The sequence below is a fragment of the Cyprinodon tularosa genome, unplaced genomic scaffold (genome assembly GCF_016077235.1).
Source record: "Cyprinodon tularosa strain WSP-4 unplaced genomic scaffold, ASM1607723v1 ctg635, whole genome shotgun sequence".
Taxonomy (NCBI): domain Eukaryota; kingdom Metazoa; phylum Chordata; class Actinopteri; order Cyprinodontiformes; family Cyprinodontidae; genus Cyprinodon; species Cyprinodon tularosa.
The window spans coordinates 52,904-78,803 of NW_024039380.1; the positions used below are offsets into that span (position 1 = coordinate 52,904).

General features: G+C 45.0%; 1 protein-coding gene across 1 annotated transcript in view; it reads right to left on the minus strand.

The window, feature by feature from the left end:
• Positions 1 to 1,722: 1,722 nt before the first annotated feature.
• LOC119798763 (microtubule-actin cross-linking factor 1-like) overlaps positions 1,723 to 25,900 on the minus strand; it is a 143,275-nt gene continuing 119,097 nt past the window's right edge. The window contains exons 3-5 of the mRNA XM_038308371.1: positions 17,510 to 17,594; positions 15,122 to 15,188; positions 1,723 to 1,899 (exon numbers count right to left, since the gene is read on the minus strand). Coding sequence (XP_038164299.1) covers positions 1,723 to 1,899; positions 15,122 to 15,188; positions 17,510 to 17,594 — 329 coding nt within the window. The remainder of the gene's footprint in view (positions 1,900 to 15,121; positions 15,189 to 17,509; positions 17,595 to 25,900) is intronic.

Sequence of the window (25,900 nt, forward strand, 5' to 3'; positions counted from 1 at the left end):
CTACAGTGAAAAGAAGGACTGGGTTATTTACTTTGGCCTTTTTGGAAACACAGGAAGGAGCAATCAGCTAAGTGAGCTTAGTGCTTGGAAAAAATCTTTCATTCCTTTAGAGACAGCATGAAAAGTCAGCTGAGTACAAAACATAGAGAGGAAAACAAGAAGAGAGGGACACAACCTAGAACAGATAATGGATGTCTATTCTATTAATATTTCTCTATGTTGGGTTCTCCATTCAGAGGGGCCCCTTCCTTTCTTTGCCTAGGGCCCCACATTTCCTAAATCCACCCCTGCCAACCATTTTTCTGACAAAGTTCTTCCTTCCACTCAACTTTCCACAGCAGCCCAGAGCAGCTGGCTTCTTCAGGTGAGCTTTGCTCCTTGAGGAGGAAGTCAGAGACGGTCGGTCTGCAAAGTTCTGTGTTTTGGCCCTAATGGACCGAACAGAACCGGGTTCTAGTGACTCAGCATTCTCTCTTTCTGATCAGTTTCTGGAGCTAAAGTCAGTTTAATCCCAATGAACACGAGACAAAATGAAAATCTAACTGTTATTTTCTAGATAACAGTCATCGAGGTGAAGATGACTGTTTTGTAATGTTTCCTGAAATGTGCGTTTCATGCGGGGGGGGGGGTCAGATAATCAGCCCTAAACGCAGTGTGTCTCTTCCTCTTCCTGTCAGCTGTTCAATGAATCATAGAAAAGATGATGCGTCGCTGAGGTCACAGCCCGCAGCATCATAGATACTGAAAGGACTCCTGGCTGCCTGGTGACGGCCCGGAACAAACCAACAGCTTCTGTGTGCGGAGCCAAGATGGCTGCCGCTGCTGCAGTGACCCCACAGAGCCCAGCGCTTATTTTAGACCCTGAGACGGGAATGCATCTGTTAGCGATCCCCCTGAGGGGACATGAGACACGCTGAGAGGCAGCGGCGGGACAGAACCGGGTCAGGAGACAGGACAAACCAGGACAAGGCTGCTGCAGCCTGCAGAGGGACAGGAAGGCAGGGGCCCAGCAGTGAGGGACGGAACCACAATGGAAGGAACCAAGATGGACAGAACCAAGATGGACGGAACCAAGATGGACGGAACCACAATGGAAGGAACCAAGATGGACAGAACCAAGATGGACAGAACCAAGATGGACGGAACCAAGATGGACGGAACCGAGATGAACGGAACCACAATGGAAGGAACCAAGATGGACGGAACCATGATGGACGGAACCGAGATGGACGGAACCGAGATGAACGGAACCACAATGGAAGGAACCAAGATGGACGGAACCATGATGGACGGAACCGAGATGGACGGAACCGAGATGAACGGAACCACAATGGAAGGAACCAAGATGGACGGAACCACAATGGAAGGAACCAAGATGGACGGAACCCCGATGAACGGAACCTCGATGGACGGAACCTCGATGGACGGAACCTCGATGGACGGAACCAAGATGGATAGAACTAAGGAGCACGGAACCGGGATTGGAGAAAATCACGATGGCAGATCAGAACAAGCTCCTTCTAGCAGCTGTCAGGCAGGGTAGGGGAGGAACGGTGATGTGATTCCTACAGTCCCTGAGTGGACCATGATCTCTGTCCACCAAAGTCCTCCAGAACCAAAGGTGACTGTCCCACAGCAGAGCACCAACAGAACCACGACCCGAACATTCTGAGGTTCTCTGATGTTTCCTCGTCTCCAAGATGCGCTTCTGATCCAGAAACATCATCTGTAGAACCGGATCATGATCGACTCAGAGGTCCAAACGCTCCAAACCGCTCCGACTGCAGCGCCGCCCAGAACCAGCACTGAGTTCTGGAAGGTCTGGGAGGTTCTGAGGTCTTCCAGAGCCTCCTGGGTCCAAACAATCCTGCGCTGACCCGCTTTGAGCTGCTCCCGGTCCTGAAGGCACACAGACCAACAGATCGGTTCTTTCCAGAACAAAAGAGAAAAACCCAAACCAGCAGAACCTGGACCCCACCTGCTAGCAGAACTGACCTACATCGCAGCTTTACGGCCCCCAGACTGACCCAAACACGGCCCTCAGACTGACCCAAACACAGCCCTCAGACTGACCCAAACACAGCCCCCAGACTGACCCAAACACAGCCCCCAGACTGACCCAAGCACGGCCCTCAGACTGACCCAAACACAGCCCTCAGACTGACCCAAACACAGCCCTCAGACTGACCCAAACACGGCCCTCAGACTGACCCAAACACGGCCCTCAGACTGACCCAAACACAGCCCTCAGACTGACCCAAACACGGCCCTCAGACTGACCCAAACACGGCCCTCAGACTGACCCAAACACAGCCCCCAGACTGACCCAAACACGGCCCTCAGACTGACCCAAACACAGCCCTCAGACTGACCCAAACACAGCCCCCAGACTGACCCAAACACAGCCCCCAGACTGACCCAAACACGGCCCCCAGACTGACCCAAACACGGCCCTCAGACTGACCCAAACACAGCCCCCAGACTGACCCAAACACAGCCCCCAGACTGACCCAAACACGGCCCTCAGACTGACCCAAACACGGCCCTCAGACTGACCCAGACTGACCCAAACACGGCCCTCAGACTGACCCAGACTGACCCAAACACAGCCCTCAGACTGACCCAAACACGGCCCTCAGACTGACCCAAACACAGCCCCCAGACTGACCCAAACACGGCCCTCAGACTGACCCAAACGGCCCTCAGACTGACCCAAACACGGCCCTCAGACTGACCCAAACACAGCCCTCAGACTGACCCAAACACAGCCCTCAGACTGACCCAAACACGGCCCTCAGACTGACCCAAACACGGCCCTCAGACTGACCCAAACACAGCCCTCAGACTGACCCAAACACGGCCCTCAGACTGACCCAAACACGGCCCTCAGACTGACCCAGACTGACCCAAACACGGCCCTCAGACTGACCCAAACACAGCCCTCAGACTGACCCAAACACAGCCCCCAGACTGACCCAAACACAGCCCCCAGACTGACCCAAACACGGCCCTCAGACTGACCCAAACACGGCCCTCAGACTGACCCAAACACAGCCCCCAGACTGACCCAAACACAGCCCCCAGACTGACCCAAACACGGCCCTCAGACTGACCCAAACACGGCCCTCAGACTGACCCAGACTGACCCAAACACGGCCCTCAGACTGACCCAAACACGGCCCTCAGACTGACCCAAACACAGCCCCCAGACTGACCCAAACACGGCCCTCAGACTGACCCAAACACGGCCCTCAGACTGACCCAAACACAGCCCCCAGACTGACCCAAACACAGCCCCCAGACTGACCCAGACTGACCCAAACACGGCCCTCAGACTGACCCAAACACGGCCCTCAGACTGACCCAAACACGGCCCTCAGACTGACCCAGACTGACCCAAACACGGCCCTCAGACTGACCCAAACACGGCCCTCAGACTGACCCAAACACGGCCCTCAGACTGACCCAAACACAGCCCCCAGACTGACCCAAACACGGCCCTCAGACTGACCCAAACACGGCCCTCAGACTGACCCAAACACAGCCCCCAGACTGACCCAAACAAAGCCCTCAGACTGACCCAGACTGACCCAAACACGGCCCTCAGACTGACCCAAACACGGCCCTCAGACTGACCCAAACACGGCCCCCAGACTGACCCAAACACGGCCCTCAGACTGACCCAAACACGGCCCTCAGACTGACCCAAACACGGCCCTCAGACTGACCCAAACACGGCCCTCAGACTGACCCAAACACGGCCCTCAGACTGACCCAAACACAGCCCTCAGACTGACCCAAACACGGCCCTCAGACTGACCCAAACACGGCCCTCAGACTGACCCAAACACAGCCCTCAGACTGACCCAAACACGGCCCTCAGACTGACCCAAACACGGCCCTCAGACTGACCCAGACTGACCCAAACACGGCCCTCAGACTGACCCAAACACAGCCCTCAGACTGACCCAAACACAGCCCCCAGACTGACCCAAACACAGCCCCCAGACTGACCCAAACACAGCCCCCAGACTGACCCAAAAACAGCCCCCAGACTGACCCAAACACGGCCCTCAGACTGACCCAAACACGGCCCTCAGACTGACCCAAACACGGCCCTCAGACTGACCCAAACACAGCCCCCAGACTGACCCAAACACAGCCCCCAGACTGACCCAAACACGGCCCTCAGACTGACCCAAACACGGCCCTCAGACTGACCCAGACTGACCCAAACACGGCCCTCAGACTGACCCAAACACGGCCCTCAGACTGACCCAAACACAGCCCCCAGACTGACCCAAACACGGCCCTCAGACTGACCCAAACACGGCCCTCAGACTGACCCAAACACGGCCCTCAGACTGACCCAAACACAGCCCTCAGACTGACCCAAACACAGCCCTCAGACTGACCCAAACAGCCCTCAGACTGACCCAAACACGGCCCTCAGACTGACCCAGACTGACCCAAACACGGCCCTCAGACTGACCCAAACACAGCCCTCAGACTGACCCAAACACAGCCCCCAGACTGACCCAAACACAGCCCCCAGACTGACCCAAACACGGCCCTCAGACTGACCCAAACACGGCCCTCAGACTGACCCAAACACGGCCCTCAGACTGACCCAAACACAGCCCCCAGACTGACCCAAACACAGCCCCCAGACTGACCCAAACACGGCCCTCAGACTGACCCAAACACGGCCCTCAGACTGACCCAGACTGACCCAAACATGGCCCTCAGACTGACCCAAACACGGCCCTCAGACTGACCCAAACACGGCCCTCAGACTGACCCAAACACAGCCCCCAGACTGACCCAAACACGGCCCTCAGAATGACCCAAACACGGCCCTCAGACTGACCCAAACACAGCCCCCAGACTGACCCAAACACAGCCCCCAGACTGACCCAGACTGACCCAAACACAGCCCCCAGACTGACCCAAACACAGCCCCCAGACTGACCCAAACACGGCCCTCAGACTGACCCAAACACGGCCCTCAGACTGACCCAGACTGACCCAAACACGGCCCTCAGACTGACCCAAACACAGCCCCCAGACTGACCCAAACACGGCCCTCAGACTGACCCAAACACGGCCCTCAGACTGACCCAAACACGGCCCTCAGACTGACCCAAACACGGCCCTCAGACTGACCCAAACACGGCCCTCAGACTGACCCAGACTGACCCAAACACGGCCCTCAGACTGACCCAAACACGGCCCTCAGACTGACCCAAACACAGCCCTCAGACTGACCCAAACACAGCCCTCAGACTGACCCAAACACGGCCCTCAGACTGACCCAGACTGACCCAAACACGGCCCTCAGACTGACCCAAAAACGGCCCTCAGACTGACCCAAACACGGCCCTCAGACTGACCCAAACACGGTCCTCAGACCCCCCCATCCATCTATCATCCATCCATGACAAATGTCCTGTACTTATATAGCGCCTTTATTCAAGTCAGGAGACTTGACCAAAGCGCTTTACACTACATTCATTCACCCATTCACGCACACACTGATGGTGGTGAGCTACATAGTAGCCACAGCTGCCCTGGGGCTCACTGACAGAAGCGAGGCTGCCGTACACTGGCGCCACCCTCTGACCACCATCAGTAGACAATGCAGGTGAAGGGTCTTGCCCAAGGACACAACGACACTGAAAGTGGGAGTCGGGGCTTGAACCGTCAACCCTTAGATTTCAGGGCAAACTCCTACATCCAACGCCACTGTCGCCATCCATTCATCCATCCATCCATCCATCCATCCTTCCATCCTCCATCCATCCATCCATCCATCCATCAGCCATCCATCATCCATCCATCCAACCATCCATATCCATCCATCCATCCATCCATCCATCCTCCACACCCATCCATACCATGCCATCATATATCATCCTATCCATCATCCATCCATTCCTCATCCAACCATCCATAGCCCACTCCACCATCCATCCATCCATCCTCCATCCATTCCATCCTTCCCATCCATCCTCATCCATCATCCCATCATCCATCCCATCCAATCATCCATCCATCCATCCATCATAATCCATCCATCCTCCATCATCCTCATTCCATCATCCATCCATCTAATCATCCACCACCATCCCCATCCTCCATCATCCATCCATCCTCCAGTCCATCCTCATCCAACATCCATCACCACCTCATCCATCCATCCATCCATCCACCATGCCATCCTCCATCATCCATCCAATCCTATCCATACCCATCCATCCATCGATCCTATCATCCAACCATCCTCATCCATCATCCAACCATCCTCAACCATCCCATCCATCCATCCACTCATCCATCCTCCCATATCCATCCATCCATCCATCCATCCATCAATCATCCATCCATCCTCATCCATCCCCAACCAATCCCATCCATCATTCCATCCATTCCTCATCCACCATCCATGCCTCCAATCAATCCATCCATCATCCATGCCATCCTCCATCCATCCTCATCCATCATCCATCCATCCTCATCCATCATCCATCCATCCATCCATCATCATCCATCCATCATCCATCCATCCTCCATCCATCCTCATCCATCATCCATCCATCCATCTATCATCCATCCATCCTTCCTCCATCATCCATCCATCCTCCATCCATCCTCATCCATCATCCATCCATCCATCTATCATCCATCCATCCATCATCCATCCATCATCCATCCATCCTCATCCATCATCCATCCATCCATCTATCATCCATCCATCCATCCTCCATCATCCATCCATCCATCCTCCATCATCCATCCATCCTCCATCCATCCTCATCCATCATCCATCCATCCTCATCCATCATCCATCCATCATCCATCCATCCTCCATCCATCCTCATCCATCATCCATCCATCCATCCATCCTCCATCATCCATCCATCCTCCATCCATCCTCATCCATCATCCATCCATCCTCATCCATCATCCATCCATCCATCCATCCATCCATCATCCATCATCCATCCATCCTCCATCCATCCTCATCCATCATCCATCCATCCATCCATCCTCCATCATCCATCCATCATCCATCATCCATCAATCCTCATCCATCATCCATCCATCCATCTATCATCCATCCATCCATCCTCCATCATCCATCTATCATCCATCCATCCATCCTCCATCATCCATCCATCCATCATCCATCCATCCATCCTCCATCCATCCATCCATCCATCCATCCATCCATCCATCCTCCATCATCCATCCATTCCCATCCTCCATCCATCATCCGTCCATCCATCTCCATTCCATCCATCCTCCATCATCCATCCATCCATCCATCCATCCATCCATCCTCCATCCATCCATCCATCCATCCATCATCATCCATCCATCCATCATCCATCCATCCATCCTCCATCCATCATCCGTCCATCCATCCTCCATCCATCCATCCTCCATCATCCATCCATCCATCCATCCATCCTCATCCATCATCCATCCATCCTCATCATCCATCCATCATCATCCATCCATCCATCCATCCATCATCATCCATCCATCCATCCATCCATCATCATCATCCATCCATCCATCCTCCATCCATCCATCCATCCATCATCCATTCATCCATCCATCCTCCATCCATCCATCCATCCATCATCCATCCAATCCATCATCCATCATCCATCCATCCATCATCCATCATCATCCATCCATCCATCATCCATCATCATCATCCATCCATCCATCCATCATCCATCCATCCATCCATCATCCATCCATCCATCCATCCATCATCCATCCATCCATCCATCCATCTATCCATCCATCCATCCATCCATCACATATCCATCCATCCATCCATCATCCATCCATCCATTCCATCCATCCATCATCCATCCATCCCTCATCCATCATCCATCTATCATCCATCCATCCATCCATCCATCCATCCTCCCTAAATCCATCCATCCATCCATCCATCCCTCCCTCCCTACATCCATCCATCCATCCCTACATCCATCCATCCATCCCCCCCTACATCCATCCATCCTTACATCCATCCCTACATCCATCCATCCATCCCTACATCCATCCATCCATCCCTACATCCATCCACCCATCCATCCTTACATCCATCCATCCTTACATCCATCCATCCATCCTACATCCATCCATCCCTCCCTACATCCATCCATCCATCCCTACATCCATCCATCCATCCATCCATCCTTCCATCCATCCATCCTTACATCCATCCATCCATCCATCCTTACATCCATCCATCCATCCATCCTTACATCCATCCATCCATCCTTACATCCATCCATCCATCCATCCTTACATCCATCCATCCATCCATCCATCCTTACATCCATCCATCCATCCATCCATCCTTACATCCATCCATCCATCCATCCATCCTTACATCCATCCATCCATCCATCCATCCTTACATCCATCCATCCATCCTTACATCCATCCATCCATCCTTACATCCATCCATCCATCCTTACATCCATCCTTACATCCATCCATCCATCCCTACATCCATCCATCCATCCTTACATCCATCCATCCATCCCTACATCCATCCATCCATCCATCCATCCTTACATCCATCCATCCATCCATCCTTACATCCATCCATCCATCCATCCTTACATCCATCCATCCATCCATCCTTACATCCACCCATCCATCCATCCTTACATCCATCCATCCATCCATCCATCCCTACATCCATCCTTACATCCATCCCTACATCCATCCATCCATCCATCCTTACATCCATCCATCCATCCCTACATCCATCCATCCATCCATCCTTACATCCATCCATCCATCCCTACATCCATCCATCCATCCATCCATCCCTACATCCATCCATCCCTACATCCATCCATCCATCCATCCCTACATCCATCCATCCATCCATCCCTACATCCATCCATCCATCCCTACATCCATCCATCCATCCATCCTTACATCCATCCATCCATCCATCCATCCTTACATCCATCCATCCATCCATCCATCCCTCCCTACATCCATCCATCCCTCCCTACATCCATCCATCCATCCCTACATCCATCCATCCATCCATCCTTACATCCATCCATCCATCCTCACATCCATCCATCCATCCTTACATCCATCCATCCATCCTTACATCCATCCATCCATCCTTACATCCATCCATCCATCCATCCTTACATCCATCCATCCATCCATCCTTACATCCATCCATCCATCCTTACATCCATCCATCCATCCTTACATCCATCCATCCATCCTTACATCCATCCATCCATCCTTCCATCCATCCATCCTTCCATCCATCCATCCATCCATCCATCTATCCATCCATCCGAGGAAACACGTATTCCTAAATTATGGGCTTTTGTCTGCAATCCCTGAGCCGACCAGCAGAGGGCAGCAGACTCACATAAACTGGCCGAACTGTTTCTCAAACATTGTCCTGTAAACATGAAGCAGCAGTTAGTGTCTCCTCTGTGTCACCATGGCCTCTCTGTGTCTGTGGGTCATCAGCTGCAGGGCGGGTCGTTAATCAGGCGAGCTGGAAATGAGGCGTCGTTTCTTTCTGACCGGGTTTTATTGTCCCGCAGCTTCTGTTTGGTTTCCAGTTAGCCTAACAAGGAGATTTACTGGAAACTCAAGAACTTAAGACTCTCTACATTCCCTCCTCCATTTTCTTCCAGTCAAAAACACATCCACTCCAAATAATTATTTTATTCTATTTCTGAGTGTATTTATTTTATTGAGACTTTTTATTTTTGGGTATCTCCTCATTTCTGTTACTTCTGATCTCTGTTTGGGCCTGTTGACATTTTTAAGAGCAGCAGACTGTGAGGATGAAGCAGCAAAGGATACAAACTGATGCTTGTTGTCGTGAAAGACCCTGGAACATCTTGACCCAAAAAAACTCAGGTTTTATGTTATCATAAAACTTCTTATCTAAGATGAATTAAATTTATCCACTGCAAAAACATTCTACAAATGAGTAAAAATGTCTTAAAATAAGTGTATTCACCTTTAATTTAAGCAGGAAAATAAGATGATCTGCCAATGGAATGAGCATTTTTACCCTTGAAACAAGATAATTAGATATTATGCACTTGAAATAAGAGACTTCAGTTGTTCCATTGGCAAAGTGTCTCAATTTAAGAAAAAATCCACTTATTTTAAGAAATAATTACTAACTTAGATTAACATTTTTTGCAGTGTGATCATCATAAAATGATCATTCTTATCGGTGTCGCCCCCCTGATAGACTGAACCCAGCAGAAACATCTTCAGATCACTGAGGGGAGAACTAAGCAGCTGATGGAGGATTTCCACACACATGAACCCAAACATTAAGAGTTCAGGCTGGTTGGATTATGCTGGATTAACACCTGAGCAGTAAACAGGACCAAACACGCAGCACTGGAGCAGACCCGACCAACCGAGGAGACAGAAAACCTCCTGCAGGACAGGCCGAGGCTCGGACCGCAACAAAATTTGTTGCTCCAATTTCGTGGAACCAATTACCTCTTCAAATTAAGTCCGCCCACAGCCTGGATCATTTTAAATCGCTTCTTAAAACTTATTTTTATTCTTCGGCTTTTAATTCTGTTTTGTAAATTTGATGTTGTTGCTTTTCCTGTAAAACACTTTGGTGCAGTTTTAAACCTGTTTTTAAAGTGCTATATAAATAAATTTGACATTGACACTGACATAAAAAAAAAACAATAAATAAATCACACGTCATTCGTCTAATTTAAAGGTACACTATGCAACCGGTGTTGATTTTCCAGCGAGGCTCCCCCCAGAGGGCGAAAGTAAAAGTGCACTGGCGTAAATATTCTCAGCTGTTCTCCTGGTTTCTCCGTCAAGCCAGGCGCGGTTGTTTTGAGCTTAGCAGACAGGTGAACATAACGAATCATCATGTCTACAGCGGTAAGTGACTATTTTGTTCCAATTTTCGAGGTTGAAAAATTAGCATGTTTTCATACATTATTTGTTATGCATGCGTCCAAATAACAAAGATTGTAGTTAGCCAAGTTCTTGCCGTAAAGCAAGACCGACTCTCGCGATGCACGAGACCTCTGAGCCTGTGGGTGTGGGCCGAGGACTCCTGCAATTGCAAGTACGGTATTTCCCCTACCAAGGGCGTAGGTTTGATTTGAACTTTGGTAGGGACACTATTGGTCGGGTGTCATTGGTGCTATGCAATATGCCCTTTTTTATGTTCGATGTGAGCATCCGTACTGATAAGAGGAATTCATTGTTAAAAGAGAAAAGCATCATTTTGCTACATTAATAAAAATTGTATAAGCACTACTGTACACTCATTAGATGCTGTTTATCAATGTTTGAAGTATCACCGGCTCTGATGAATGTGGAATTAGGACCGTTTTCCACTTTGAAAACGGTTTCATTTGAACGACTAAGAGAGAAGGTAAATACAGTATTTTCTTTTGAAGATATAGAATAGTGCAGAGTTAAACCCCACTCAAATATTTGTACCTACTATTCTCTCTCTGTATCAAGCAAAAATAATACATTCATTAAAATATTAACTTCACTATAAAAGTTGAACATCTGGGCTGTAGTTACTCTGTGTCGCCCATTTCAGGTATTTCATCTGGGGCTGAAAAAAATTAACCATATTAATTGATTATTTCAATAATCGTCAACTAATTTAGTATGTAATTCATCATTAACTGGGGTATACAGACTTTAAAATATACAGTAATATAAATGTAAAATGTGCCTTTCCCCACAGAGCAACCCACTTAGATCAGTTATTATATCAAAATTGTAAAAATAAAAACAAAAAAAATGAAAACAGTAATATCAACTTAATATCGGTAAAAAGGAAACCCTTACATTGTCTTTTTTAGTTGGCTGTGGCTAAGAATCAGAAATGTTGATGGCTTAGAGCCTTTATTTGCCCATTTTTCCAGCAGTCTTCAGAACTCCTGGCTGACTCAGAATATTTCGTTTAATAAAAGAAAAAAAAAAGGTTTTTGTTTTTTAGTGTACATGATATTCATTTTTTTTTATTGGGACTAATTTTGTAGCCTAATATTTATTGTAGTAACCGCAGCATTCTAGTGTGAATAAATTTTCAATGTTGTGCTCCAAGCACACGCGGACTAGAAAACAGCCAATCAGAGAGAGAGAAGGCGGAACTTAAGGCAGAACAACCAATGAGAGTGGAGTTAAACAGCGCAGCACAGTTCCATGCGCTGCTACATGAAAGGGACAGGAGAGACCAGGCAGAGGAGCTGCGAGAGGAAAAGAAGCCACTGCTGCAACAACTACTGCTGTAAATTATAAACATGTTGCTCACATCCGATTATTGGTCGGGACAATTAGGTCGGTTCAAAATTTTGGTAGGGACATGTCCCTATGGTCCCTATGCAAACCTACGCCCATGTCCCCTACAGACCACCAGGGCGGCCGAGAAAACCTTTGTTCGACCTGAAATGACTCATTTAATCATCCAAAACGTTATGGAACACATTAATTAACTGAAAAATGTTGCATAGTGTGCCTTTAAATTGATTATTTTGAACACATAAAAAACACAATTTCCTTGTGCCTGAGCAAAACCAACAAAACATATCGTAAATGGGTATAGTCAAAAAAAAAAAACACAACCCAACAACAGCCAAAAAAAAAAAAAAAAAAATATATATATATATATATATATATATATATATATATATATATATATATATATATATATATATATATATATATATATATATATATATATATATATATATATATATATATATATATATATAATAAAAAAACCAAACACAACTAATCAGAATTGGCCTATAAAATGCACCAAGCTGCCACATGCGGTTTCTAATCCCCAGCTGCCAAACAGGCCACAGGGAGTTTCTGCATGCCAGCAGGCGGATGGAAAGCTCCTGTTTATATAGGGAGAGCTGTATGCACACACACCTGCTGACACCCTGCTCACCTGAGCAACCACAAGCATTCCTGACTACTGTCGCAAAGCAAACAGGAAACGAGGGCCGGTGATGTCACGCTGTGGGAAGCTGAGTGGAGCGCGCTCAGTTCTTTGTTTGTTCCGTCTCTATTAATGAGCTGCATTCCTTAACGATGTCTCAGCTTTATGTCTGTATTTGCTTTTCTATTCTTGCTGAAAAGCTGGAGGATCAACAGCAGGAGGTTTTTAGAAAAGTGAAAGCAGCAGCACAGAAATCAGACATGTTCTCAATTAGCAGAACCATGTCGTTAGCGGAACGATAACGAGACAATAATTGGATTCTGATTCTATCTTTCCATCAACGGTTCCTCCCTCTTTCTCCTCCTTTGTCAAACATCTAATGGCTGCTTGGTGAAACATGGAGATTAGATTTCTCCAGTAATGCATCAGTAAAATATTCAGAATATTTTTGCTTAATTTTACTTGATTTGGAAAAAAAAATCATCAATATTCACCTTTAAGATGAAAAAACAAGGAACCTTTTTGCATTTGCTCTTATTTTACTGCATATTTTTACGGCTATATAAAGCTGGTTTCTCCAGCAGCTCTCACCGTCCATCTCCGACCTACATTCCCAGGCAGCGGTGCGACTCTGCCAGCAGACTTCAGGTTACGTTACTGGGCCGGTCGCTGGGAGGACAGTTGCTTCATAGTTATGGGGTCAGACCAACACTCCCTCTTCAGGGTCAGGTGACAGAAATACCCAGCATTCTCCTGGCACTGCTGGTTGTGAAATGACTGAACCTATTGGCGGGGATGGAAGCGTGAGCCGTGCAGCGAAGGAACCGCTCAGAGTTGCTGTCCTGCAGCTTTTCTGCAAGACGCCTAAATCTACAGAACTCTGCAGACATGAGTGATGGCGGGTCAGGGACTTATTACTGAGGTGTTTATGAGAAAGGCTGCAAAATAGAAGCTCTGGAGGATCAGACTTTGACCTGCAGGAGCATTTATTTACCTTCTTTCAGCTTTTATCACCATCTATATGTTGTTAACTTGAACTATTCCTGTTTTATAACTGGACTGAAATGTTTAAAAGCTGTTAGACGAACTCTTTGGTGCACTGCTACCTTAGTAGCCACTCAAAATGTCCCAACTTTCCTTGAAGGGCTCTTGGCTGGTTCCCTACAATTCCTTTATAAACATCAATCTTTGTACTAAAATATTCTGTCTGTCATGATTTGTGGACATTAAAGGCAGATTTATGCTTCTGACGCATGGCCCCTGCAGCCGTCAAATCTGTCTCCGTGTGTGACCATGCCCTCCCGTGCAGAAGTTCTGCAACCGTTGTTGCGCACCTAAAAAAAAATCCTGACTACGCGTTGGACGGTCGCAAACCAGCGCAGGCCTCAAGCGGAAGTGTGCAGACAAAAAGCAGCTGTGTTTGGTCCTTGGTTCCTTTCCGGCTGTCTGTGTGGTCGTCCTTCTCGATTCGGTGTGGGTGTGCGCCATTTTTAAAAACCGAGGAACAACTACAATCCACAACTATGACAAAAGGCTAATCGAGGTAGCCTTGTGAGACCATCCTGATCTCGCGAGCTTTCAAGGTTTCACTCGCTAATCAGCCTGGAGACTCTCCGTTAAAGAAGATTTGGAGCCGTTCACCAAACGAACGTCCAATCAGCGTTGGCTTTGAGGCGGGTTGAGGTGTGACGCAACGAGAAGCGCGACAGATCAGTCTAAAGAACATGGCGGCTTCAGCCGATGAAACTAGCGTTAGCGTGGCTATCGAGCAAGTTTTATCGGAATTACAGAGTACTTCTTCACTGAAAGAAGAGCAAAACACTGCTCTGGAGGCTTTTCTCAGAGGAAAAGATGTTTTTGCTCTTCTCCCGACTGGTTTCAGCAAGAGTTTGATCTATCAATTGGCTCCTCTTCGTCGTTGCTCTGTTAGTACGTCATATGCTTCGTTGATCTGATTGGCGGAGTCAGGTTATAATCGAGGATGTTTGGAAATACAACCACTTGTACGATGCCTCAGACAAATTATATAAAGGTGCCAGGGTCTCTGCCAACTCCAGGAGGGAGATCAGCTAGTTCCGTGAGCAGGATCCAAAGGAGTGTTTACAAAGGTGGAAGAGATTGAGAGATAAATACGTGAAGTTCTCCCGAGTTCTCGAGTAGGCTCCCGTCTTGTGCTCTGGCGAGAAACTGCTGAGCGTCCCTAGAAATTCCAGACCGATGTTGCAGAAGCATACCAGCAAAACTGGTTCATGACCAGACCCAAGCGACATTTGATGTGTGCGGTTGCAGAAGTCTAATCTGCCTTTAAGTCGTCAACAACAACAAAAACAACAACAACAAAAACTATCTAAAGATCCTTTATCTTTGTGCTATGCTACTTTTTAATAGCATAGTTTTACAGCAAACATTTGTTTTGTTTAGGATCCAGCTGTTGATGACTGGAGACTACAGTCATCAGCACCAGGGTTTTCTAATAAATATTAACTTTGAGGGTCAAAACATCTGACATTATGTTTAATAGTTTAAAATCTAGCCAGAAACAAAGGAACCCAAAGAAGCCAAATCGACTGAAAGGAAATAATGATACCATTTTTGGCATTTACTTAATAATATTTAGTCACTTTAACACAATTGTTTTATGTCCTACTCTGCTAACATTAAACAAATATGTTAAAGTAACTAAATATGATATTATAAAATATTTTTTTCAGTGTAAAAGCATATAAAATGTTTCCTGGACTGAACTTCCTGTCACCCTGCAACCTAAAAAGGAGAAGTACTTTTTTGTTACATGACTAAAAATAAAATCTTTCAATTCTAGTATTTTATGCACCAGTAATAACAATCTGCTCTGTACCGTGTTTTATGGGTATTGAATCAAATCTTAGATGTTGAAACAGTCCACAGAACTTTACTAATGAAGATAAATCCGAAAGGCATTTAACAAAAAATCACAGCTAGAAGCTGCTAAACAAAGGCCAGAGAATGGAGACTTATATGAAATATCAAATTTATTTAATTAAAGGTATAGCGACCTCTCCACTTTAATAAAAAAATGCACATGCAGAACCCTGTACCCGCTCGCAAGAGGGAACGCCTATTAAACGTATACTATGCAACCGGTGTTGATTTTCCAGCGAGGCTCCCCCCAGAGGGCGAAAGTAAAAGTGCACTGTCGTAAATATGCTCAGCTGTTCTCCTGGTTTCTCGGTCAAGCCAGGCGCGGTTGTTTTGAGCTTAATAGACAGGCGACGTAACGAATCATGTCTACTGCGGTAAAGTGACTATTTTGTTCCAATTTTCGTTTGAAAATTTAGCATGTTTTCATACATTATTTGTTATGCATGTGTCTAAATAACAAAGATCGTAGTTAGCCAAGTTCTCGCCGTAAAGCAAGACCGACTCTCGCGATGCAAAAGACTTCTGAGCCTGTGGGTGCGGGCCGAGGGCTCCTGCAATTGCAAGTACGGTATTTCTCCTACAGACCACCAGGGCGGCCGAGAAAACCTTTGTTCGACCTGAAATGACTCATTTAATCATCCAAAACGTTATGGAACACATTAATTAACTGAAAAATGTTGCATAGTATGCCTTTAAATGCTGTTTGCATCACTAATACAAGCTTACTTTCCAAAAGAAGATTTGCAATTGTTCCACTATGTCTGACTCACCACCGGTAAGTGAAAATGGGGACGAGCACGTAGGGCGGCCTTACATAAACATCTCACCAGAATGATTGACAGTTAGGAGGACCACTTCTTATGATGATCCACACAGAAAAACTAAATCCTCCATTACACCTTATAACCATAATAAATGAATGAAAGAAAAATAAATACGTTGACAGGATAAAAGAAAACAATTACCTAATACAGCATTTATTAATGCTTTTTAATCCTCTTTTAATGCTCTTAGAAATAATCTTAATGCCATCAACAAATACCCATGAGATAAGGCAAAATCCTCCATCTTCACCATGGACAGGCTGCAGCCATGTCCAGAGTTCCTCGTTTTCTCGCCACTTTGGTTCAGATTTGCATTTACCCCATTCTCTAGCCTTTTCTCTGCCTCAAGCATCTTTTCCGAAGCATTTTAATGCCATGATTATTTGAATGCCAATTAAGACCTTAATTTAACAAATAACCCTGTAATAATTTCAAATATATATTTAATTATCTAATAATGTATGAAATAAATGGTGTAACTATATAGTTTTAACCATTTATTGGGACATTTACTTATTTTATGACCAATTTAGGATTAAAATCCTGTCAGATTTCTATTAATCTAATCTGAGATCCTTTCTGACAGAAAATATTTGTTAAAGAAAAGGGGGCTGCAGCTGATCCCTGAGGTACGCCACATCTAATAGCCACAATGATGCTGCCGTCACTTGGTTTGATGACTAAGGCCTGATCCTGTATGTATTACAAAGACGTCTAAATGAAGCAGCTCATTTATTACTAGTTTGTTTAAAACCCCTGAAAAAATAAAACTCCAGTCAACATTTTAATAAACTACCGGATGAGTTCAGGATAAATTACCTTAATGAGATGTTTGTTGACCCACTTTGTGAAGGTTTTCTTCTGCACCCGGTCGCGTTCATCTGAGGAGGAAGACAAGAGGAGGGTAGACGTTAATTACAGGATCAGAATAAGGAAGAGTTTGGATTTGCAAATAAAACAAACATGACCTCTATCAAAAAAAACCCATCTGGAACGAGGAAAACATGGACAGTAACCACATTTATTGCACATGCCAAGTTTTGCTCAACATAATTTTCCAGCAGATTGTTAGATCTCCATGGTAACTAACTGTATCCATCATCCAGACTAAAGACGACGTTTGTTTCTCATCTCCATATAAGATAAGAGAACAAGAACAGAATTTACTGGATTAGCATTAATATTGTTTTATTCCTGAAACTTCAACAAAGGTTTGCATCGAAAGCTAAACGCCATCGACAAAAAACAAGCAGAATTTAGAAAAGAGAATATTAAGAACAAAATAAAAAAAAACAATCAATTTCCAAAGTGAAGTTTATTTGCCCCTTAAGCCATAACTCCTAATCTATGCCATCAGATTAAATGTTGAGTTTAAACCAGAACTGATGCCTTTAAATGCCTCCTTCTTTTCAGAAAATACCAGCTTCTATTAAACTCTCATTGAGTTCGATTGAAACTTTATTAACAAATCAAACCAAACATTAACAATGGAGAGCAAACAGAGGGAGCAGCCATGCATGCGCTCTAAGTGACCTGAAGGCATGGCTGCTGAACACACTGATGAATCAGGGAACATATGAACAGATCAGCCGCTGCTGATTCAAGAGGAAAATGTGAATATCGGCCCAAAAATATCGTCTGGCAGATGAATCAGTTTATTCACTAATGAAACCTGTCTAAGGAGGGACGTCCCGACACAAGTTATTAATTTCCCACAAAATATGGATGTTTACCTGATACAACATCAGCATGAATCATATATAATAATTTATTACTCATTTTGTTGTGTTAGATGTGAGGAAAACGTTTAATCAAATAATGAAACTCAAACACAGCAGTTAACAACAACAAGGTATGAAAATAACTGACCGGTTTCTAATAAACAAATCAACTACAAAAACTTTAACCACAATTTAGATCTTAATTATATATTTATACTTAAACTTTTTAGGCAAAAAAAAAAAAAAAAAAACTATGAAAAGATCCTTTATCCCTGTGCTATGCTACTTTTTATTAGCATCGTTTTACAGCAAACATTTGTTTTGTTTAGGATCCAGCTGTTGATGACTGGAGACTCTGGTGCGTTTTTACGTTGTAGCTACCAGATCTGCTCGGGTCCTGCTTCATGCCGGTGACATCACGCTATATGATTGGCTGAACGTTGCCACATGATGTAAAACATTGTGGTTGCCCAGACGACGATAGTAACATCAAGCAGCATCAGTGTGCCGAGTCGTAAGCATATGTAGCGCTATCGTGTCTAACGATCGATTAAGTTTTACCTGATCGATAACAAAACTGAAAGTAACTGTTGGACCATGATATGAGGGAGGAGAGCTGGGTAGCGCTGTGGCTAGCTGTGCTCAGTAGCTAACAGGTTAGCCGCTTTTAGCTCAATTAGCCATATTAAGCTGCACTACTTTTAACTTTGTGAAAACGACACTGTTCTTTTCCTAATAACTGTTGTTTTGTCTAAAATCTCTACCAAAGTCATTTATAAAGATTTTCCATTTGTCCTCCTCTGCCCTCAGATCTTAATAAAAAGAATAAAAATTAACTGAGACTTTTTTTTGTCACTTTGGTAAATTGCAGAGCTCAGTCTGTCTTAGAAGGCAGTGATTTACATCAAGACTGATAATTGTTTTAAACTTTCAGCAAATTTAGGTTGAATGAAAGGAATGAAATGTAAAATAATAGCAAATATAGTAGGTAATAATATGTCGTGAGTCCAAAAGAGATTTGATTCTTAAAGGGGAATGCTGTTTTTGTTTTGTTTTTTGTGGGGTTTTTTTAACATTGGGCCCTTGATTTTACGTTACTCCATCATGTTCTACTCAACCATATGAGTTTTGTGTCATTTGGAGCCGTTCTGAAGATATTCCCTTAGGTTATATCCAAGTATCCTATGGGCAACGACTTGAAGGCACAAACTAAACTGTTCATCATTTATTCTTTATGGTACGCCAGCATATATGACACAAAACTCATATGGGTGAGTCATGATATATTAACATAAAATCAAGGGCCCAATGTAAAAAAACCCCCAAAAAAACCAGTGTTCCCCTTTAAGAAACGGGTGCAATACAGTTTGTCCAAGCGGATTTGCTATATTAAGACGTCATAAGAAGGGGCGGGGCCCCGAGCAGATCTGGTACCTACAACGGCACTAATGGCTCGTTATTTCAACAGTAGTCTGACAGGAAAGGGGTTATGAGGACTAAGGCCTCTATACATGGGTCATCGTGTGCACTAACCTCTGCGCCACCAACACGCCCTTTGATCTTGACGTGTTTTATCCGACTTACATCAGCCTCAGACCGCTAAAACAACAGTAGGGTTTTGTTTTTCTCCCTCGGTCATAAAGTTTATGTCCAGAGATTAACCCCGTCTCCGGGCCTCCAGCTGATCTCTAAATGGAGGCCGTGAGATCGTGAGGCAGCAGAGCCAGGAATAGAGGCTGATGCTGAGCCACAGTTTTTCCTCCAGAGAGATAAAGGAAAAAAAGTCTGCAGCTCACATCCAACCTGATCTGCCTCCACTTCCTCTCCTTCAAGTATCATTTAAACAGAAACAATAACAATGAGATGAAATATTCAGTCTGACAGGTGAGATTTTTCCCTCCAGGCATTTGAGCAGCTTTCCTCCCGGCCAATCAGAACGCAGCGTGCCGTCTGTTGTGTACCTGTTGCCACGGTGAAGACAGTACTGCTTCCTCCTTGAAACATGTCTCAGTCTTTCACGCCCACAGGTCAAACTCATTATGAATATCTGCACAACGCTTCATCTGCCTGAGAGACGAAACTGTTTCAGAATCAAAAATGGACCCAAGCTGCAGAAACACACAGCGACCCAGAGCTTCAGAGTTTACTCAGTTTACTCAGAGTTTACCCCCCCCCCAGCTGCCGCCCCACAGCCAAAGAAGAACAAATATTTCAACACGCTCTTGCAAAATGCATTCAGCTATGCAACACGCCTCAATTCCTAAACCCGTCGGTCTAGCCGGGTCGGTTCAGCCGAATGATCAGGGCCAGAAACCTTCAGATTAAGGTTATATTCATCTAGTCAGGATCAGGAATCATGTAATCAGGGTCAGAAATCATTCAATCAGCCCTATAATCTGGATATATGATAAGAGTCTGAATTATCTGATCTGCATCAGAAACCACCTGATTTAGATACAGAAATCGCCTGATCAGGATTAGAAACCATCTGATTATGATCAGGAACCATCAGATTAGAGTTGAATTATCTAATCTGCATCAGAAACCACTTGATTAGAGTCAGAAATCGTCTGATCAGGATTAAGAACCATCTAATTATGATCAGAAACCATCTGATAAGAGTCCAAATCATCTGATCCACATCAAAAACATTCTGATTTGAGACAAAAATCAACCAATTGGAATTAGAAATCATCTTATCAGGGTTAGAAACTATGTAGTAGGGTTATAATAATCCAATCAGGTTAATAAATCCTTAGATTGACATCAGATCAGCTGTTTTATGTCACCAGGCTACAGATGAGGGGGAGACGGGTGACAGCCTCTCATTCATCCACACAGCCCAGCTTTGTTAACATGAACACACACCCCTCCACGCCGTGGAACCGCAGCACGTCCGGCCGCAGCCAAACAGCCGGCATGCTGCGGGACGCACTGACCTGCGCAGCACATGAGGCCGTACAGGTGAGCGTTCAGGTGGCTCTCGTTCCTGTAGTCGGGCCACATCGTCCACGGCTCTCCCTCCTCGGATCAGACGTTCCTCTGCAGCATAATCCACAGCGGGAGTCAGATAAATATAGCAGCAAGACGTCAGGGGGAAACTGAAAGCCTTCTGCTGGCGGCGGGTCGGACCGGTTCCTTTCAGGCGGTTCTTCAGCCGTCCTGGATCCCTCCTGCAGCTGCCATGCCGGCCTGTCCGGACTCGGCCTTCTGGATTTCTGTCCCCTCTGTGTTTCCACAGCAGTTGCTGTTCCACGTGTGAATGTCAAAGTGAGCAGAGGCTCCTCCTCCCTCCGGCCCTCCCTCCCTGGTTCCTCCCCCCCCAGCAGCTTTACTTCCTCACCCCTCTGACACCGGTTCTGTTTATCTCTCCCCTTCTTTCTAGCTGACGGATCCAGAGAGACGAGCTTTTTGTTTCACCACTTGTTGTGCAGCCGCTCTCCAGTTTCTCCCTCAAATCCACGTTTTCATGTTGGGTTTAGATCTAAACACATGATGTAATCCTCCTCAGAGCTCAGCGGCAGTCAAACCAAAACACGCACGTCTTCTTCACCCTGCAACAACAAAACAAACTCCTCCTAAGGGAGCTGACACAATCCAGACTTCGATAACTCAGTTTCCTGCATTTCCTCCACTTTCCATCTGCTCCTTTTCACTTTTCCTTTCCTCATGGGACAAAGGAGCGCTGTCCTTGGGTTTTCTTCACAGTTTATCTCTGTGGCTTTCTGGAGGAAAAACCCGGGAATCTGAGATGGACTTTATCCTCATCAGGAGGAGCTGTTTGGACCAGAGAGGAGTTGATTTAATCAAAGCTGCAGCAGGCAGAGCAGGGCAGAGACGTCCAGCTGATCTAAGACATGATGGGGAGGTAAAGGCTTAGGGTTAACTCCTTCTTAGAACGTTCCTCATTCGGTTCGGTTCTGCTGATTTGGAGCTGGATTTTCTAAAACTGTGGTCATGATTCAGCCAAGCAGAAATCACTGAGATAAAGAAGAAAGCCTCCCTGCGCTCCGGTCCAGGTACAGGACCACCTGACCCACAGGCACACAAAGCCCCTCCTCCATCCTCCCCTTCCGTCAGATTCCCGCTCTCCGTCCTGAAGTGAATCTCGTTCCGTCTCCCAGACTAAAAATACCAGACGGAGCTTAAACGCCTTTAATACCTCGGGACGCTCATCCCTCTCTCCCCACTTTCACCTCTAATCTCTCTCCGTCTCCCTCCAGCTTCATCTTCCGGTGCTCTGCTGTTTCTCTGCCTGGGATTAGATTATGTATCTGAGTGGGAGGGATGTTTCCGGATGTTGGTCAGAGCAACCAGGAAGAACTGCTGGAGAACAGGAGATAGAAAGTGAAACAAGAAGATTTCACTTTCCATTTCCTGTTTTCTTCTCCAGATTTCCTGGTTTTTTAGATGATTTGATCCCTGATCCTTCCCTCTTTCTTCCATCCTCTCTTATAGAATCAACACTGAACAGAAAAACATTCTCCTTGATGGGACGTTGACCGTCCGGAGGTATAAACAAAGCTCCTATAAAGGAGCCTCCTATCATGACGATAAATAGAAACATCCGTCTCCTTCATGGACAATTCCATCCGTCACCATTGCAACAAATTATTTACCAAGCGATGAAGAAAATGAAGACAGTTCAACAGCCTGAAAGGTTTTCCAACAGCAGATGGTTGATTGTTTAAACTCAGCCGATGGTTCGACGCCCTTTCTGACCTAACGGGCACAGAGGAAAAGATGGACCCTGAGTCCTGAGAGGCTCTCATTCTTTAGCATCAACTCCATGCAACATTTTATAGTATAAAGAGACCCATAGATCGGCTACCGATATTTTAGGACTTACATCAGTTTATCTCAGTGGTTCCCCAACTTTTCTTAAGGGCCCCTCTTTAGTTCACAGGGAAGTTTTTCACCACACACTGTCCTTTTCAATGGTTGAACACTGCGCTAAAATAAAATACTAAAATGACATTTAAATCACAAATATACCAAATCCTAATTTTAACCTCTTAAAACCCACCGGGTCATCGGCGACCCGGTGGATAAATGATGTAAATGCCTCATTAGCGCTGCATTCCACCCCCTTCAGTTTCGGTTTTAGCTCAAGCCTCTCTCTTGGAGAGTATTCTACTTGAGAGCGGGGGGTCGGGGGTGGGGGTTTGGGGCAGAATCATATGTGTAATTAAATATAACTAGGTTGCCAACACCAGAATGATTTCAGCGGAGCCACCAGCGCAGCCCATCGGTTGTATCACCCCTTTTCTAGGGAGATGGACTAAACTGTAAACCAGGTAAGTGACTCACTGAGATCATCATCATCTTCTGTCAGATGACCGTGGTCACTTACCTGTGTTTCTCCCACAGATTAATATAAATGAGTCTGTTGGTGAATGGACAATATAAATAGGCTCTACCTTGCCTTGTTGGAAAATCATGGCTATGACCTGTTCTCAGGAACCCGTATGATATCTGATTGTTCAATAGGTTTGCCTAAATAAAAGATTTAAATATGACTGGAGCCATTGCACGCAGCTCCAAGCTGACACCAAAAGTTCAAAACCCCACAGGTCTGGAACTGTTATAGCTAGAGGTAAAAAAAAAAAACAACTTTGACTCTTGTTTGAACTGATGCAGGTTGGTCTGTGTTCTAGTCACCCAATTTATATATTAGGAAACTAGAGGGTGTTAGCTTTCAAATAATGCATTGCACATGTAATTTGGGCGTACAGTTTCTAAGTTATTTGCTTTTCCATTTGGGTATGCAAAATAGGCGAGGATTACCCAAAATGAGGTGGATGTTAAGAGGTTAATGGCTTAACTTTATGTGTAACATAATTTAACATAGATATAAATATATACCTTTTTTAGTTGAAATACCTCTAAAAATAGATTTTAAATCACTACCCTGTAATTACACCTAGTCCCCCCCCCTTCTCGGGATTGGCTGGGTGTTGGACGCCACGATCCATTGCTAATGTCTTTGACCTGAAGTAACCCTTCCATGTTTACATTGAATTTAGACGCTGAATTTAACACAGTGAAATTGAGGCAGTTGAATCTCAGTTGCTGAAAATATTGAGTTTGAATTTTAAAAGGCTTAATTTTTTTATATGCTGCTTTTTTTTAACACTGAAAAGTCAAACTAAAAACTGTGAAATAGTAATGTAAATTTTTACCTTAAAGCGAAAATAAATAAAATTTCAACTATATAGATAAAGTGACATTGATTTTTTTTTTATTTTAGGTTGAAAATGTTTTCTAAATATATTTTAACACAGAAAGAGTAAGTACAAACATACAACATTTATATTTCAGTGACATTTGTGGCACAGATTTACTTCCATAGAATGGCTACTACTGTATATCAGGCTTAAATTGGCTAAACGTAAAAGAATCATCTAGAACCTGAAGAAATGATGCTGGGCTGTTAATTGGCAAATTGAGACACAAAGGACGACTCTGTAATTTCAAAGAAAGTGTGAACCCTTCACCAGACCTCGAACCCGCAGCGTGTAACCGTCCACACCCTAACACGCTTGGTCGACCCGTATCTCTGGTTTCATTTCCTGCGATGGGTAAAATAAGACCAGAAGCTCCTCAGAATAAAACCACGGCGGCTGTTTCACAGCTCATCCACAACGCAGAGACCAAAAACCCCAACGATCAAATCTGCAACCGGCAGCAAATCAGCCTCTAAAACCATCCTGTTAGAAGCAGATTATTAATCCTGTTCCTGTTTTTTTAAAAACACACAGGGACAAAACCTGGTAAAGAAAGAAGCTTTTATATTGATGAGTCTTATTTACGATAATATGCACCATTACATGTAAATTAATAGTAAAATGCTCCTGTAATGTTTCTATTGATCAGGTTATATTGATGACTCCAAGGTGGTTTTCACAATCATCGTGATGTGAACCCCGAGGTTTACTGGGGATGAAAATGCAACATGCAATACCTAAAATTTAATGAAAAAAAATCAAATAACTATCAATTCAAATGTCAAATAGACGTTGGAAATGTAAAATGCAACATTAAATAATTAAAAAGTAATTCTGATTATCTAAATCCTACAAAAATGAATTTATTTTAAATGAAATTATATGGGTTTTTTGTGGCCTCGTGTCTGTTGCATTGTTATTTTTGGAAATGTGTAGGAAACCCTGCAATTATAATTAAACTTAAGAGAAACAAATCCTTTCTTTTTTAGAATGAATAAATATGAGTTAGACCACCTTAAATATAACACAAGCAGTTAAAGCTACAAAACCTTAACTTCTAAACTCCGTCTGTCGCCTTAAATATTTGCAGATCGAGTCTGATAATTTTTTACTGCTTCGATGATTAACCCTTTATAGGGAAAGTTACCATTTTTGATCACATACATCCCCCTTACAAATGGAGTCCCCTCGTCCCTCAGTGAGGTCTAGAAGCACAAGATCTATATCCATCCATTCAGC